The sequence below is a fragment of the Bubalus kerabau genome, chromosome 21 (assembly GCF_029407905.1).
Source record: "Bubalus kerabau isolate K-KA32 ecotype Philippines breed swamp buffalo chromosome 21, PCC_UOA_SB_1v2, whole genome shotgun sequence".
NCBI lineage: Eukaryota > Metazoa > Chordata > Mammalia > Artiodactyla > Bovidae > Bubalus > Bubalus kerabau.
In genome coordinates this window covers 4065014-4082050 of record NC_073644.1, presented here as the reverse complement: position 1 = coordinate 4082050, position 17037 = coordinate 4065014, and the positions used below count along the sequence as shown (strand labels likewise).

Sequence of the window (17037 nt, the reverse complement as noted above, 5' to 3'; positions counted from 1 at the left end):
GCCTGCCAGTGGAAGCGCTTTTCCAAATTTCCACAGCGGGGGAAGCCTGCGATTTTACATAATGACTTCAGCATGCAGGGCTCTCTCGGCACCCCCGTCGGCCCCCCTCCCCGCCCCGCCCCGCCCCCCTCATTAAAGCGCAGTGCGGTTCTCTCAGGACACCCGCGTGGACCCAGGCGTCCGGGCCGGGCCGCGCGCCGGGTGCGCCCCAGCCTCTCCGCATGCACCCCTGTCCGTCCCCTTTGCGCCCCGCGGGACGGGCGAGCGGCGGCCCGGCGCGGGGAGGGGCGGCCGCTCGGCGGCTGGTCCCCCGGGCCCAGCGCCGGCTCGGGCGGGCGGGGGCGTGATGTCACGGCAGGGAGGGGGCGCGGGAGCGGCCGGGACGGCGGGGAGGCGGGGGAGGTATTTTCCAGCTTTAAAAAGGCAGGAGGCAGAGCGCGGCCCTGCGTCAGAGCGAGACTCAGAGACTCCGAACTCGCCGGCACAGTCACCGCGCCGGGGAGGGCGGCCGGGCGCGGGGACCGGGGCGCGGGCGCACACCTCCGAGCCCCGGCCACCGCCACCCTGCGGGGCTCCCGGGGCCGCAGCCCGGCTCCGCCACGCGCGCACACACCCTCCCACCACATTTCTCTGGGGCGCGCGGGCTGAGCTGAGCCCGGGCCGGAGCACGTCGGCCAGGGGAGAGGGGGCCTTTCGCGGGAGACCCGACCCCGGGCGGCAGCGCGAGGCGCCCACTTCTCCCGCTCCTCCTCCTGCTTGCCGCCGCCGCCGCCGCCGCGTGGATGCCAAGTACCAGTTTTCCAGTCCCTTCCAAGTTTCCACTCGGCCCTCCGGTTGCAGTCGGCGGGAGCGGAGAAACTTTGGGGCCCTCGGCGCCCGCCGGCGGCACCATGAAGTCAGCAGAGGAAGGTAAGCGGGCGCAGCCGCAGTCCCCCACCGCGGCCCCCGAGGCGTGGGGGCGGCCCCGCACCCTGAGCCCCGAGCCGATCCCGCCTGCGCCCGGCGGGGTCCCGGCCTGGGGAGGGGCGAGCAGGCCGGTCTGGTGTCCGCGCGCGGGGAGGGGCGCGGGCAGCCGGGCGCGCAGCGGGCGCGCTGCAAAGATTGGGAACCGGTGTCCCCCTGGTGTTTCCCCAGAGCGGCCCTGATTTCGAACGCGCCTTCTTGCCAATAGGTGTCTCCTCTTCTCTAGCGCTGAGTGCGCGCACTTGGCCTTCGCTGGTGCAGCCGCTCGGCAGATCCCGCTGTAGAAACTCGGTTCATATGCAGGCGGCTTGGGGACCAGCGAGGTTAGGGCCGACAGAGCCACAAAGGAAGGACATTTGGGGGAGAAGCGAGGCTTCTTTAGGAAAGAGGGATGGCCCGGTTTCTTCCCCAGTGGGGCAGGGCCACCCTGTAGCCTCGAAGTCCAGCCGTACAGTGAGGTGGGGATCTCTGCTCCCCTCTACGAACTTAGCCGGGGGCGGATTCTCTCCAGGCACCGGGCCACGGGAACTGCTCCGTGAGGCGCCGCCACGCCGATGGCTCGACCCGCAGAACTAAAAGCGATGAAAGGCGCGGTGGGGCGCAGCCCCTAATCCAAACCAGTTTGCAATCTTGTGGATTTGAGAGTTCCAACCGTAGATGTTTCAGGACAGTCTGGGACGGGCCTGCCGAGTTTCAAGCTACTTTTTCATAGTCACAAGGATGGCATAAGCGTCTGCCCTGAAGCCGGTGATGGCGAGGCTGCGACTGACAGTCTGCTGGCGACCCTCCTTTGTGCAGCCTCGGGTCCACAGCCCCTCACATTCACCCCTCACCCGCCCTTAGAAACCGCCACCATCACCCCGAACTCCTCCACCACCCTCATTAGCCGGGAGCAAAGGGGTGACTAGCCTCCTGTGAGGGGCCACCAGGGCCAGGGCTCTGGTGGAAGCCAGAGACACCTTTCCAAACGCCTTATCAGCGCTGAAGTACTTTGTCTAAATTATTTTAAGAAAACTGCCAAGGCTGCCAATGTGTAATGAGTACTCATATTTTATAAGGGCAGACATCCTTCTGGGAAGTGCTAGAAACTAAATGCTACTGCCTCCTGCACGATTCTAATAAATATGACGGCCCCACTTGCATCACAGCTGCAGTTTTCAAAGACTGCCTGCTCTGGAGAACTTCCTTACCGTCAACAAACATGCGCTCAAGACCCTACATTCAATGTAAGAACGTCATATGGGGGTCAGGGCCTTGATGTCTTATGTTATTTATACGTAGTTTTAATCAAGGGAAGATATAGATTAGCATACACCTTATGTTTCTTACCGTTTCATGCCAATTTAGAAAATGTTTAAATGTAAGCAGTAGATAATGCTTACAGGACGAGCTGTTACTGTCAGAAAAGTTTTAAAAGTTGTCGAGATTTTGATTTTACATCTTTGGACACTTTACATCAAAGTTCCCCCCACATATTTCTTACCACTGCTTTTTAAATATGTGGGCCTTTCAAAGTTTAGATCTCTTTACTTGAGCAGTCGGTGGTCTGTCGTCAATCGTCAATAAAGGGTCTTTTTTTTTTTTCTCTTAAAATTAGAAAAGACATCTATGAGGGGGTGATTATTTGTCCTGTTTCCTACGTAAGAGAATACATTCTAAGGCACCAGTGCTGAGACAGCTAGGCAGGCGCGGTGATACCCTTCGACTAAACAAATATCGGTGCATGTATCAGGACTGCAAAATTAGGCCAACCAGAAAGCATGATCTAATCCTTCATACAGACAGGAGCGGGATGTGAGAGGCAGAGCCCGTCTGCAGGTCCACGCCTGCCTTGCTCAGGGCTGGCGGAAGGATCTGGCCTTCCCCGCAGGCCAGACTGGGCTTTGGTTGCCCATCTGAGAATCTGAGGGAATCCCCAGCCTTCCCCTCCAGTTTAATGAGCATCTGGTCAAAGCTCATTAGGCCTGTTGTTCGGGAAGGCCCTGTGCTTGTTTTTCCGCGTGGGGAAGGCAGAGAAACGCGGGCCTTGTAGGTACGCCCACCACCCATTCAGAAGTTGCTCCACACGGAATGCCTGGGGCGCTCCAGGACTGAACAAAGCCCGCCCTGTTCTCCTGCCGCCTCGCTCCGCGTCGTCTCCTAATCCAGATTAGAAAGGCCCCGTGGCCGCATCGCTCGCAGGGCTGGAGGCCTGGGCCCCGAGCACACCCGCCGCCGCTGGGAGGAAGCGCCAAGCTAAATATTTCCATCAAGACAGGAGTGTCTGCTGAATTGGCAAATAGCTCCAAACCATTTACAAGACGCAAGGCACTGAGGGTGCTGGTGGGGGGACAAGTTAGAAAACGGCCCCCTCTCGGGCGACCTTGGTGGGGGATCAGCTTCTCCTTGGGACAAAGCAGACTTGAGTCCTGACCCTGGGGGACTCGGGTCCACCGGGAAGGATAAACCCACTTTCTCCAGGACAGAACAGTCCAGAGAGACGTTTTGGTGTAAACAGTGGGTAGAGGCTGTTAGGTTTGTGTAAGTTTTTGGCCAGGGTGAGAAAGTGGCTGAACTTAAAAAAAAAGAAAAGAAAAGAGAGAAAAATGAAATGCTGTGGCTTCTGAACGGAAAACAGAACTTCCATTTGCCTGAAGGTCAGCAAAAAAAGCAAACTAAAACAAAACAGCCCTCCAACATACATCTCAAAGTTGGGACTATTATTAGAAACTAAATCAGGCCAAAGTGAACTATAGTTTATCACGAGAGAAAACCAGCCGTTTGAAAAGGTCCTGAGAGAGAAGAGGTTTGGGGGGTGTCGGGTGACTCCCAGGTTCTCTGCTTCCGGAAAAATTGGTCCCCAGGGGCCGAGGGCCTGCAGGAGAGGGGAGGACGCGACAGGCTGGATTAGCAGCAGAGTCGCAGAAATGGACCATTGAGCACCGCCTCCTTCCCCCGTGGGCGATCCTCTGCCTCTCCCTCCGCCTTCCTGACCACCTTTCTCGGGCTTTTCCAGATGCTGCTTTCACGGGGCGCCAAGACCCTGGGGAAGTCAAGAACGGCTGGGAGAAAGTCCAGTTGGGCCGGGGGCGGGCTGCTCTCAGGCGGGCCTAGCTCTACACGGACTTGGTGCGCACATGCTGCTCTGCTCCCCGGCCTTGGGTGTCACCCCCGCGGGCTCCCCCTCTTCTCGCTCGGCCTGGGGGAGCTCTGGGGTTATTCAGGGATAGTTGGCAGGCTACTCGTGGGCCCACAGGCGTTTGCACGCGTGTTTCAGTAATTTGAGGGACTAAAGTGAGCAGGGTCACAAAAAGGAAAGGTAGCCGGTTGGGCATCAGCCTGCCCGTAGCAGGCCGCGCGGGAAGGCGGCGGCGCGGCCCGGGCGTCCCCACGACCTCCCATCTCCTGACTCTCGGGGCGGGGTGGAGATCTAAGCTGCACAGGCCGGAGTGCAGTATCGTGCGTGCGGGTTGGGGGAAGAAGCTGCTGCTCCTCTGAAAGCCGGCCCTGCCATCCAGGGGATTCTGAGCCGGGCCGGCCTGCGGGGCTCCAGCAGGACGGAGGCGGGGGCTCCCTGACCCAGGGGCGGGCGGCCGCCTGGAGGTCCCTTCGGCTGCTCAGCGGAGCCGCTGTGGTCAGGGCCGAGCGTCCCGGGCTCTGCGCCTCTCCCTCCAGCCCCCTCCCCGGTGGAGCCGCCGATGCCGCTCGCTGCGCCCGCCTCCCCGAGCGAGGCTGCGGGCTGGCGGGGGTACACCGCCAGGTCCCGTCCGCACCCCCAGCTTCTGTCCACCCGACTCCCGCCGCAGGGGTTCTAGGGCCGCAGGGCGGACGGAGGTGGCCGGAGACCCCGTGTGCCCCTCTCCGGCACCAGTGCACCCCCCGAGCGCAGACCCGGGAGGCACTCGGGGATCTCCCTCGCGCTGGGGGGCCGACCTCGAGAGCTTCCCTGGGGGGCCCCCGGGCGCGGGTGGGGGCGCGGGGAGCCGGGACACCAGTGAAAGGCGTGCGCTCCGGCTCGCGGGGAGAGTTTATTTAAAACTCGGAAGCCGGCGGCCGGCGAGCCGCTTGTTTATGTAAACCCGGAAACAGCGGGGGGAGGGGCGCGGCGGGGGAGGGCCGGGGGGGAGGGGCGCGGGAGTCACGTTACCGAGGACGCGCGGCCGAGCCCGGGCGCAGCCGAGTCCCGGCGGCGCGACCACAGGTGCCCGCGGCCCGCGCCCGATCGCGGAGCCCGGCCCGGGACCCCGACACTAGACCCCGACCCAGGAGCCCGACCCCGCCTCGACCCCAGACCCCATGAGACCCCGGACCCTGAATCTGAGCCCGACCCTGACCTCGGACCCCTGACCTAGGACTCGGAACCCGAGCCCCGACCCCCACCCTGGACCCCTGACCTCGAACCCCGACTCCGGCCCTGGCCCTCTGACCCCCGACCCAACATGACGGGGCTGGAGGAGGACCAGGAGTTCGACTTTGACTTCCTCTTCGAGTTTAACCAGAGCGACGAGGGCGCCGTCGCGGCCCCCGCAGGTGGGTGCGCGACCGGGCGCGGGGCGGGCAGCGGATCCGGGTCGGGAGGGGCCGGTCTGGAGGCGCGCCCGGCTCCCGCCCCTCTGCCCGGGGCGCCCCCCGGCCTCCGTCCCACCCTCCGCGGCGCCCGGGCCGAAAATAGGTCAAGCTGAGGGGCGAGCGGGGCGGCGGGGGAGGCCCTCTAGGGTCGTAGGGTCGCCTTGCCAAATGGGCTAGGCTCCGGGCGCCGTCCCGCTGGAGGGGCCTCCTCTTTAGGGCGCGGTGGGTACTGTTCCTGCCAGGGGACAGGGCGCCAGGCCCCGGACGTGGACGTCCCACGGAGCGGGGGCCAGGAGCCCCTACGTCTGCCCTCCAGGCTCCTTGTGCCCTCAGCGCTAAAACCTCCCGCCCCACCAAGAAAAGTCCCAGGGGAACCAGCCTTCAGGCCCCGCGACCACCGAGTTTCCCGGCCTTTTCTTTCTTTCATTTTCTCTTCTCTGTCAAAAATAAAGGTTCCACTTAAACAAGCAGCTGATGCAGGAACCCTCCAGCCCCCGGGACTGGGTGCGTGCTCTCCAATAGGAATGAGACGTTGAGCAGTCACCCAGTTTTGCAGGAAGAGTGGGCCTGAGCTGGAGGCCGCCCCAAGTGGAGGGCGCCCGGAGCCCCTCCCTGCAGCCTGGCCCCCCACTTGTCTCTTGTGTCCCCTGTCAGCCTCCTTTCTTGTTTGTCTTCAGGACACTCTCTCTGGCCCTGCCCACGTGGCGGGGAAGTGGTGAAGCTGAGCCCAGCAGCTTGGCACCGTTGGGTGCCCAGCTCTGCAATGACTGTATAATATTTTCCGTATCATTCACCACCCCTCTTTTAAAACTGCAGCGTCCTGCTCGTTTTTTTAAAAAAAACAAATGTTCCAACCAGGCCAATGTGGCCTGAATCAGTCCTCCCTGGATGGCCTCCCTTTTCCTCTTCCTGGGCTGTGGGTCCCCAGGCCTTTGGGTGGGTGGGAGCCAAGGCAGGCGAGGGTGGGAGAGCGTGGCAGTTTTCTGAACAGATGTGAGGCTCGAGGTGGAGAAGCGGGCCCCACAGGCCTTCTGTACTCGCTTGGGTTTGGCTGTCTGGACGCAGGTCCTGGCTGGGCTGTCTGGGCTGTTTCCACTAGCATAGTTTCTCCCTTGGTATCCAGCCCCCTTTCCAGTCTTCTTAGCAGATGTATCTGACGAGAGGCCTGATGTGTGAACTGCTCCCCTGACCGCTCCAGGGTGTGAAAGCCAGGTGAGGACGGAGTGCCACGCACATCCTGTGCCCTCAGGCTCTGCTGCCCCAGAAGGCAGGCCTGGTCAGAGCAGAGGCCTGTGCTTGGGAGTCCCCTGGAGTGGGGGGGAAGGCCTTGCAGCCCCCTCGGTCTCTGTGCATGTCTGCTCCCCTGACAGCAAGCTGAGCAAAATTCTCAAGGTGCTCCTTCAGCATCGTTGCCAAGTGTATACCCCCACCCACCCCAGCCTCCAGGGACCACAGTCCCAGGAAAGCCTCCTGCAGGAAGGCCTCTGGGATACCGGGCCTTGGTGGAGGGACATCAGGCAGCTGGAGGGAGCTCTGGGCAGAGACGAGGTGGTGCCTTTACTTTGTCATGGCATTAGAAGAAAGCACCCCTTTTTATCTATCTATGTGAGAGACACTCATACTTTTTATTACGACTATTTTAGAGCAGGTTTTAGGTTTACAGCAGAATTGAGAGGAAGGTATGGAGATTTCCTGTGTACCCCCTGCACCCACAGGCACAGCCCCCCAACCATTGACATCTCCCCTAGATGGGATGTTTGTTACAGTCGATGAACCTACATGGACACATCATCGTCCAAAGTCTGTAGTTTACATGATGTTCCCTCTGGGTGTTTAATCCTACGGGTTTGGATGAATGTGTAACGACACGTGTCCACCATAGTGGGGTCATTCAGAGCGCTTTCACTGCCCCGCCCCTGTTCATCCCCGCCTCCTCGCCCCCGACCACTGACCTGGTCACTGTGTCCCTAGTTTTTCCAGAGCGTCCTACAGTTGGGACGCTGGACGCAGAGGATGCGGCCTTTTCAGATTGGCTCCTTTCACTCAAGTGACACTCAACTTGCGTCTCCTCCAGGCCTCTTCCTGACTTAATGGCTCTAGTGCTGAATAACATCTCTTGTCTGGATGGATCACAGTTTATCCATTCACTTACCGAAGGACATCTTGGTTGCTTCTAAGTGTCGGAAGCTATGAATAGAGTACATTCTTCTTGCTCTTATTAATTACTAACATTACATTGTACTTATTAAGTTAATGGTTACATTGTTATATTAAATTCTTCAGCTCTTAATGGGTGACAGAAATGACTTCACATTATTTCAGGGATGAACTTAGAAATAAGTGAATGACTGACCAACTCTGAGGTTGATTGTGAAGCGAGGTGACAGAGCTTGGGAGGCGATTATACTCAGCCCAAAATGGGCACTTTCTCAAAAGGATTCGGCCTTGCCTGACCACAGGGCCCCTCACCCTCACCATTCTGAGTGAGAGTGGCATCTTCTCACCTGTCACCTGTCGCTCACGCCACCTCTTGCTCTAGAGTGCGTGACACCCCCGCGTTCGAGGAGGCCTGGGTGCTGGGGTTCCTTATGTGCAGAGAGCTTGGCAGGTGCAGATAGTCAGTCACCATTTGTTGGAAGAAAGAAAGCAAGCAGAGTTTTAAAAATAACCCGCCCTGGTCTGGGCAGGGTGTTGTTTGCCCAACAGGGGCTGCCCTGGCCCCTCTGGGGAAGGAGGATGGCTGGGGGCTTCCCTCCTGGGGGGGCTTCCTGCTGCTACTTCCCTCTGGGTCTCAGGAAATAGCTGCTCTGCTGTGGGCCGGGCGGGCGTGGCCCTGCTTCCCGCCCGGGGCTCCTGTTTTCTAAGTTATTTTGGCCGCCCAGCTGGGGCTGTCACCCTGGCAACGCAGGAGGAAATGGGCGGGGCCTCCTGGCGGCCTGGGGGCGGGTCCCTCACCGTGCAGGTTGGGGGCTCACGATTCTTGCGTGAAAGGGGACGTTTCCTGAGAAAAGGAAGACCTGGAGTTTTTATTCTCAGTGCCCTCTCAGTGGTGGTGGTGGCCTGGAGACCCCAGAGGCCCACGTGTTCTGCTCGCTCGCGGCCCGCCGGGCCTCGGGCCCAGAACCCAGCGTGCCGGCCAACCCGGGGCCACGCAGGCCGAGGGCCGCACCTGCGCCTCCAGCCGGCGGGCCCACGCCCTCGGTTTGCTCAGACTTCCAGAGACACTCCACCACTGGGGTCTTTGTCCGGAGGATGTTTTACTCTTCCCGTGGAGTTTGTCGAAGGAAGCAGCCGGGGCGAGTCGGCCTGGGGATGTCTTGGCCCCTTAGACGAGGGGCCTGGAGGGGAAAGACCTGAGGCGCGAGGCTGGGCTTCGGAGCCGTGGGCCTCTGGAGGTGGAGACGGCCAGCTGCTCTGCCTCTGGAAACGTCTGCCTTGCAGGTGGCGGACTGGCCCTCAAAGCTGTGTCTGTCCGTCACCCGGGGGCCTGGCCGCCCCTGCTCAGTCAGCGGCTCCCCACAGAAAGGTCCTGGCGAGGAGTGGCTTTGTTTTGCTTTGTTTTGTCTCCACTACCTGCGAAGCTATAATCTAGCCCTGTGGGGCCGCGCCTGCCACCCGGGAAAGGAGGCCTGGCAAGGCGTCGGGAGACCTGGCCTGGCTGCCAGGCTGCTTCCAGTTCTATTTCTAGCTTCGTGTCCTGCGGTTCAACCCCAGCAAATGCTGAAGGGGATGTTCCTTAAAATGAAAAACAAAAGTCGCGTGTCGTGTTGCCTCTCAGGGTCTGTGACCGACCGGGGTGGGGGGTGGGGTGGAGGGTGGTGAGGTGCTGTGACGATGCAGCCACGGGTGGGTGTGGGCGAGCGCGGGGGCAGTGCGTCCGTGTCCCTGCTGCTCCCCAGGAAGGGCGAGGGGTCCTGACCTCACTGGCAGGGAGGGTCCGAGCGGTCAGGAGCCTGCGGGGATGCAGTTGGCCATAGTGGAGGTACACCCGGCAAATTTTTGGTGATCATTCAGTGAAGTGTTAGTTGCTCAAACGTGTCTGACTCTGCGACCCCGGGGACAGAAGCTGGCCAGGCTCCTCTGTCCACGGGATTCTCCGGGCAAGAATACTGGCATGGGTTGCCGTTCTCTCTCCAGGGGATGTTCCCGACCCAGGGATCGAACCAGGGTCTCCTGCACTGCAGGCAGAGTACTGGTTGTTCAGACCTAGCACGACTGAGTGGTTCCGGAATGAGTGGTTTTCCAGAATGAGAGGAAACACTCCTCCCCATGCTGGTCTGGGACGTGCTGTGGGTGGAGCTCACTGTGGGCGCTGGACGGGCCAGGAGCTATGCATTGTCCCCTGGCTTCACACTGGCATCCAGCCCTGTGTCCACCAAGAGGACAGGGTCTGCCCTGGAGGCGAGGCCACATCTGTCTTCAGAGATGAGGCATGGTTTTATGAATGTCCATTACGTTAAGGCTTCTTGAATAGGCTCTCCCTGGTATTCGCCTAGACTCCTGCGCTGTGAGTTAATGACCCTCCTTGGCGGGCGGCCAGGCTCCGGAGGCAGCAGCAGAAAGTGCATGTCGTGGGTGCTGAGCCCTTTGGTGCTGCCTGACGTGACGTGAATCAGCCTGGGCATCTCAGGATTTTAAGAAAGTCGCTGAAAATATTTCCACCCCATGTAAATGTAATCCCTTTGAATTGTTAAATAACTCAGATTTGAATACAGTTCAGGTGGGAAATAAGCCCAAATTGGGTGGGAGTGGGGCGGGGGTGGAGGGGGAGCGGGGAGATGCCCCCCAGGGTGGGCAGGCCCAGGCGGCTGGCAGCAATCTGTGGGCGTTTCGTCCTGCAAGGGAGGTCTTCGTCCCAGGCTCCGGCTGAGCTCAGAACAAAGTTTAGGCACTTAGGAGTTTCGCTTCATGATTTATTTAATTAAGGAAAACTTGTGCATAGGAGGTCTTGTTTGTGTTCTAATAAAGCCTCATGCCTTTCTTTTCCTCATTGATCCATGGTTCTCTACAGACCTGGGTTAAACAGTGGCCCTCCTGGGAGGCTCTAGGGGTCTGACCCTTGCTCCAGTCTCCCCCTAGGACCACGGGCCATGGCGGAGTCCTGTGGGCAGGTGGTGGTGGGGCCAGGACTCGCTCTGCTAACTGTAGGATTTTTCTTCGAATTCTTGAAATTACCTTCCTGCCAACAAACGGTAGTTCAGGGGTCGGATCAGCCGTAAGTCCTAAAATAAAGGACAGATTTGTGTCATACTGTTTGGCTGAGCGGGAAGCATGGGATCCGTTCCCTGGACCCCATCAAGGCCCCGCGGGCTCTGGGAGCTGGAAGTGGCCTGCCAGCTCTCCGCGCCTGGTTTGCGCTCTGTGTGTGCTTCCCATCAGCCTCCTGCTTGGGCTCCCCTCCTGGAGTTGGCTTCATTCTTTAAAATGAAGTCCCTTCTTCGCTGAGTGCTGCACTCTGTGTGCTGCACACGGACAAGAGCGCTGTGAGCCACGGTGGCCCCAGAGCGAGGGGTCCGGTTTGGGGCACGGTCACTCCTGGGGCAGCCAGGCCTGGGGGCCACGCCCACCTGGGGGCCTGCGTGGTGTCCTGGCCACCTGGACGGGGCCGCCTCCAGGGCAGACGTCATGGAGGCGCTGGAGCGCAATTGCCTAGCAGCTGCTGCCCCCGGGGAGGGGCCCCCACGGTGCTGGGCCAGGCTGGCCTGTCCCTCTGCTTCAGGGCACCGTGTGACCACCACGCTGGCAAAGGGGCCCGTGTGTGGGTGGGGGGCAGGGGCCAGGGTGGGCGACCCCACCCCCTGAGATGGAGCCAGGTGCTGGGCTGGCAGTCGAGAGGACCCGCCTGGGAGGAAGCCGGTCCTCGATGACCTCCACGGCGCCTTTGTGACTCACCCATGGTCTGGGGACACACCGAACACGGCACAGCCACGTGTTGAGAAATCCCTGCCGTGTGTGCGGGTAACACGATTTGTTAATATTCTGCACGTCGATCACGGTCCTCATCACATCTCACTGTCCAGGTGGTACTGCTCGACACTCCAGCCTGGCCAGCCGGCCTGCTTTTAATTGGACTGGTTGATGTCTGACTTCTTACCTGAAGCCTCACCAGCGCTGGGAACAGTTGTTTGTTTTCTGAACGAGCAGCTCTGGTCAGAATGGTCTGGAGAGTTGGACCACGGTGAAGGGGACCTTCCGAGTTGGAGGTCTGTGCACGAGGCTGGGACGTCCATGTGGTGTGCACCTCGCGGTGGCCAGAAGGGGCCCTTGGTCCTGCCGGGTGCGTCTGCCGGACGCCTTTGGGAAGAAGCACAGAGCCGTGCCTAGGCTCCCGTAGTAACGAGGATTCCGGCTGACGCTGCTGTCCAGTCAGTTTTGCCCTGAGGGTCAGACCCTCGAAGGGGCCCCGGGGCCTCCTGTGGGAGGGGCCCCTACCTGCTGCCCCGGCCCCTCTATGTCCAGGGCCTCCGCCAGCCCAGGCTGAGGTGGGTGTGTCCACACCTGTCCTGAGGGCTCCCTGCAGGGTGAGTGAGTCTTCCAGGGCCTCAGCGGCCTGACCTGCAGCCCCTGGGCCAGCTGCTTCTCAGAAGTCTTGACCGTCTCTTCTGGATGTGCCTTTGCAGGGTTGTTAACTTCCTGGAGATTTTTACAAAGATGGTAATCTGATTCTCACCATGGTTTTTGTGTTGAAGTGTCGGTGAGACTGCGGGTGTTGGTGTGAGGACGTTGAGGGCAGCTTCGCCTGGCAGCCCCAGGAGGGTCCCTCCATCCCCCTCAGGAGTGTGGGGGCGGGTGGGGGTGGGGATGACAGGGCTGGCGGGGTGGGGTAGGGGGCTGTCTGCAGATCCACTTACCCACAACACCCCCCCCCCTCCCCCCGCCCCTGGAGCTTCGATTCCCTCAGCTGCAGTTTCCTGCTCTCGTCCCGCTCAGCCTCGCTCCGGGCCGTTTAGATTCCAGCAGCGACTCTGAGCATCTGGACGCCTTCTCCCCGAAAGATAGGCTGCCTGCAAGACCCAGGGGCGGGGCGGGCCTGCGTGCTCTCCCGGCCTGCCCTGTTGGGGGGCAGCTGAGAACAGTGTTTTATGGGACGGTATTTCAGAATGTAAAAGCGGGAGCTCCTCGCTAGCAGGGATGGTAAGGACCTGGGTTACCAGAGGGTGGTCGCAGGCTCCTTTTGAAATAAGTGAGAATGGAAATAGATCTCCCCCGATTTGGGAAGCTAGACCCGTTGTTGTTGGTAAATCCGTGGTGTTTGAGCCTGCACTTCAAGGCCCCTGAGCTCTAGGGTCTGTCCAGGTAGGTTCAGAAGCCTGAAGGCTGGATGAAGCATCTCTGGGCCGTGTGCTGGGCCGGGGAGGTGGTGTAGGGTTTCCTCAAGTGGCTCCATTATTCAGAGACCTTGGGAGACTCGGCTCCAGGCTGCGGTCACGAGGAACCAGCAGTTATGAACCGTCTGTTCAAATCGGAAATCCAGGCGTGTGGTTTGCTGCTAAAAATGACTAATTACACTAGTAATGATTTTTTATACATATTTTACTGAGGTTATAATTAAAAAGAGCCAAATTACGGCTGTACATCGATACCCTCTGCTTCTCTTTCTTTTGAAAGGATTCCTGGGCCCCAAGTCACTGTCAGAGGTGGCGTGAGAGGCCCCAGAGTCTGTGTGCTCATCTCAGTGCTTTGTCTCTGGTGATCAGTCTGTTACAACGTCCTTAAACATCCCGGTCCCAGGGTCTGACACCCTGGGTCTAAACCCTGTCCATCTGTTCATTGAACAAATCAGCACCATTTGGACTGGAAACAGAAGTGGACCACAGAGCGCACTGGGATGGCTCTGACACCCCCACCCTGAAACCCGTGGTTTCCTCTGGTGGAAGATATGATGGATGATCAACGTTATGCGGGGGAGATAGAGTGGGGGAGGGTGACATGCGTGTCGGGCTGGGGGGTTGGGATTGGGATAGGGTGCTTGGGGGAGACAGTGTTTGAGTAGAAGCCGAAAAAAGGGGCCCCACGTGCGGCTCTTCAGGAAAGAGTGTGGGCAGACGGAAGCCCCATTGGGCGCGTGACTGAGTGTGAGGCCACGGCTGGAGTGGAGAGAGGAGGGCCAGAGGGGTGGGGGCCCTGAGGGCAAGGCCAGGGCGGGCGAGCAGCGGGGTCGTCTCAGTGGCCTGCGGGGTCGGGGGTGGGGGGCCCATCTCAGTGGTCTGTGGGGTCGGGGTCGGAGGTGGGGGGCCCCACACCCCCGGTCCAGGCCCTCACCATCTCCCTCTTCCCTCCAGAGCACTACGGCTACGCCGCCCCCGGCCTGGGTGCGGGCCTGCCCCTCTCTGCGGCTCACCCCTCGCTGCCTGCTCCATGCCACGACCTGCAGAGCTCGGCCGCAGGCGTCTCCACCGTGGGCTATGGCGGGGCAGTGGACAGCGGGCCCTCAGGCTACTTCCTGTCGTCTGGCGGCATCCGGCCCAACGGGGCACCAGCCCTGGAGAGCCCGCGCATCGAGATCACCTCCTACCTGGGGCTGCACCAGAACAGCAGCCAGTTCCTGCATGAGGTGGACGTGGAGGACGTCCTCCCCAAGCGGTCCCCGTCCACGGCCACGCTGAACCTGCCCAGCCTGGAGGCCTACCGTGACCCCTCCTGCCTGAGCCCTGCCAGCAGCCTGTCCTCCCGAAGCTGCAACTCTGAGGCCTCATCCTACGAGTCCAGCTTCTCGTACCCATACGCGTCCCCGCAGACGTCCCCCTGGCAGTCCCCCTGCGTGTCCCCCAAGACCACAGACCCCGAGGAGGGCTTCGCCCGTGGCCTGGGGGCCTGCGGCCTGCTCGGGTCCCCGCGGCACTCACCCTCCACCTCCCCCCGCACCAGCGTCACCGAGGAGAGCTGGCTGGGGGCCCGCACGTCCAGGCCCTCGTCCCCCTGCAACAAGCGCAAGTACGGGCTCAACGGCCGGCAGCTGTCCTGCTCCCCGCACCCCTCACCCACGCCGTCCCCGCAGGGCTCGCCGCGGGTCAGCGTCACCGACGACACCTGGCTGGGCAACACCACGCAGTACACCAGCTCGGCCATCGTGGCCGCCATCAACGCCCTGAGCACCGACAGCAGCCTGGACCTGGGCGACGGCGTCCCGGTCAAGGCCCGCAAGACCACGCTGGACCACTCGCCCGCGGTGGCGCTCAAGGTGGAGCCGGCGGGCGAGGACCTGGGGACCACGCCGCCCACACCCGACTTCCAGCCCGAGGAGTTCGCGGCCTTCCAGCACATCCGCAAGGGCGCTTTCTGCGACCAGTACCTGTCGGTGCCTCAGCACCCGTACCCGTGGGCCCGGCCGCGGTCCCCCGCATCCTACACCAGGTGAGCAACGGGCGGGCGGGGCCGCAGCCTCCCAGCATCCCTCTGCCTTCTCCAGCCTGTGTCTGTGTCCAAATCTCCCTTTCTCAGGACCTGGTCATGTTGGTTGAGGGCCAGAGACCTCATCTTCATGCGTTCTGTCCTTCTTAGGCCGGTGCCCAGACGAGGCTGTGTTCTCCGGTGCTGGGGGGACCTTCAGGCACATTCTCTGCCGTCTTGGGGCTTACTAACACGTGGGCTGGGTTTTTGTTTTGCTCCCTGTAAAGCCAGTTGCAGCTCCTGTCTGTGTTTTCGCCTCCCCTGCTCACACCTAATTGCTGTCACTGCACAGTCGGCGCAGATGGGGCCCTGCTCACAATTCCCCGGAGCAGCCCGCCCGCCCGCACCAGCCGCGCCGGCTTGGGAGCGACTCGGTGCCCCTCCCCAGAGACCGCCGCCTGGCGGGAGCCCCAGCTCCTCCGAGCTGCTAGTTGCATCTTGGGCTGTTGATTTTTCTTTTTAACGGTGTTGGGGCTGCTGCTGCTGCTCCACTGGGTCCCCTCACTTAGCCCGGGGCTTTTATTTTTAACTAAACAGCTTTCCCAGCAGGTGGACCACTAATGACCCCTAGCAGAGTGCTTTCTGCCCCGGGACTCTGGTCAGGTGTCGGCCATGCGCACAGGCCCTCCCTGGAGGCCCGTGCTCTGCCAAGGGCTGTGGCTGCCTCCCAGGAAGAGGCTTCTGCCTGTGGATTCAGTGTTCGAGGCTTGTTGCTGCTCCTGTTTGCTTCTGGAGGCAGGACTGCGTGTTGGCCTCGTGGCTTCCAGCCGTCCTGTCCAGACCTTGAGGAGAGTGAATCAGGGTGTTATTTGTTACAGAGCTTTCTGTGTTCTCTTCAGAACCCCCCTTTTTTCTAAACTAAAGATGTAGTTAGAGCTGTAAGTAGACAGTTTAGTTCTCGGTGCCAAACCTTTACAGAAGCTTGTGGCAAAAAAGCAATGTGAGGGGTGAGTTTCTAAAGCTGAACGCTTCCTTTCCGCCGGCATGGGTAGCAGTCAAAAGCCAGGGGGCAAGGGGGCCGTGACGGGTCTTGACAGGCTTTAGGGTGCATGCATGTAGAGTTCAAAAAGCTGGCATTTCCAAAGTTACTGTCAAAACAGATGTATCCCGGAACGTGGATTTCATTCATGAATGTGGGAGTTTAAAAAAATCCATTTGGAGGCATTTTAAGATGTAAGAATTTTTATTCATGCTCTCTTTATAATTATTATTTAAATAAAAAAAGAATACATCAAAGCACCCTTCTCCAGTTTAGAACGAGGCTTCAGTGAACTCACATGGTGACGTTGGCGTGAAGGTCCTAAGGGCTTGCAAGGAGACCATGAGCCCGTATCTCCAGGAGCCGCTGGGACCCAGCCCCACTGACGGGGCGGTTTAAACAGCAGACGTTCCTTCCTCACAGTCTGGGGTTTGGAGCCCACGGTCCAGCCGTTTGGCTCCTTCTGCGGTCATTGGATGGGACCGCTTTGGGGGCTCGCCCTAGCTTGACTGAGCCTGCAAGCGCGGGGGTCTGCTGCCGTCCTGGGGTTAGGACTCCACCCTGGAGCCTCTGGGGGGAGCAGCTCAGCCTGTGACCCCAGGTGGACGGGGCGGCTTTCTCGAGCCCCAGTGGTGGGGTGCCCATGGGAACGTGCGTGGTTCTGGGGGTTGTCAGTGATGGAAAGCACCAGTGCTGCCCCGTTTCTGCTTGGGGGGCTGCTCCGCGGGCTGAGTGCCCCGCTCTATCTCCCGTTCCAGGCCCCCTCGGGTGGGGTCCCCCAGCACTCCTGTGAGCTCGCGCCAACAAGCCCCACACTTCCTCCCAGGCTTGAAGTCAGCTTTTCCCACTGTTTTGGTTCCACATCAAAATATGTTTCCTGGTCCCTGGCAATGTTTTCCTTGTGATCCTGTCCACGGGTGCCAGGGGCCAGCTGGAGAAGGGAGAGGTCAGGCCATTGCCCTGGGGGGCGGTGACCACACTTCCTGCCCTTGGACGCTGCCGCGCGTGCCTGGGGACTGGTGCAGGGAGAGCGCTGGCAGCAGGTGTCAGCGGGTCTTGGGCTGCACGGCCGGGCGCCCGGTGCTGACAGGCTCCGAGGTCTGGGATGGGCAGTTTATCAGGACAGATCCATCGCCGCCCCCGTGGGAGCGGGCAGC

The 17037-nt window shown here is 60.7% G+C and overlaps 1 protein-coding gene across 5 annotated transcripts in view; it reads left to right on the top strand.

Moving 5' to 3' along the window:
* The first annotated feature begins 411 nt into the window (after nt 1-411).
* Nucleotides 412-17037, top strand: part of NFATC1 (nuclear factor of activated T cells 1) — a 91391-nt gene continuing 74765 nt past the window's right edge. Inside the window, exons 1-2 of one of the 5 annotated variants that reach the window (XM_055559641.1) lie at nt 412-909; nt 13794-14865. In XM_055559641.1, the coding sequence (XP_055415616.1) occupies nt 783-909; nt 13794-14865 (1199 nt within the window). In that variant the 5' untranslated portion in view covers nt 412-782. Of the gene's footprint in view, nt 910-5112; nt 5473-13793; nt 14866-17037 lie in introns of those variants that run through there. The other 4 variants (XM_055559643.1, XM_055559645.1, XM_055559644.1 and 1 more) reach the window with 4 other exon arrangements.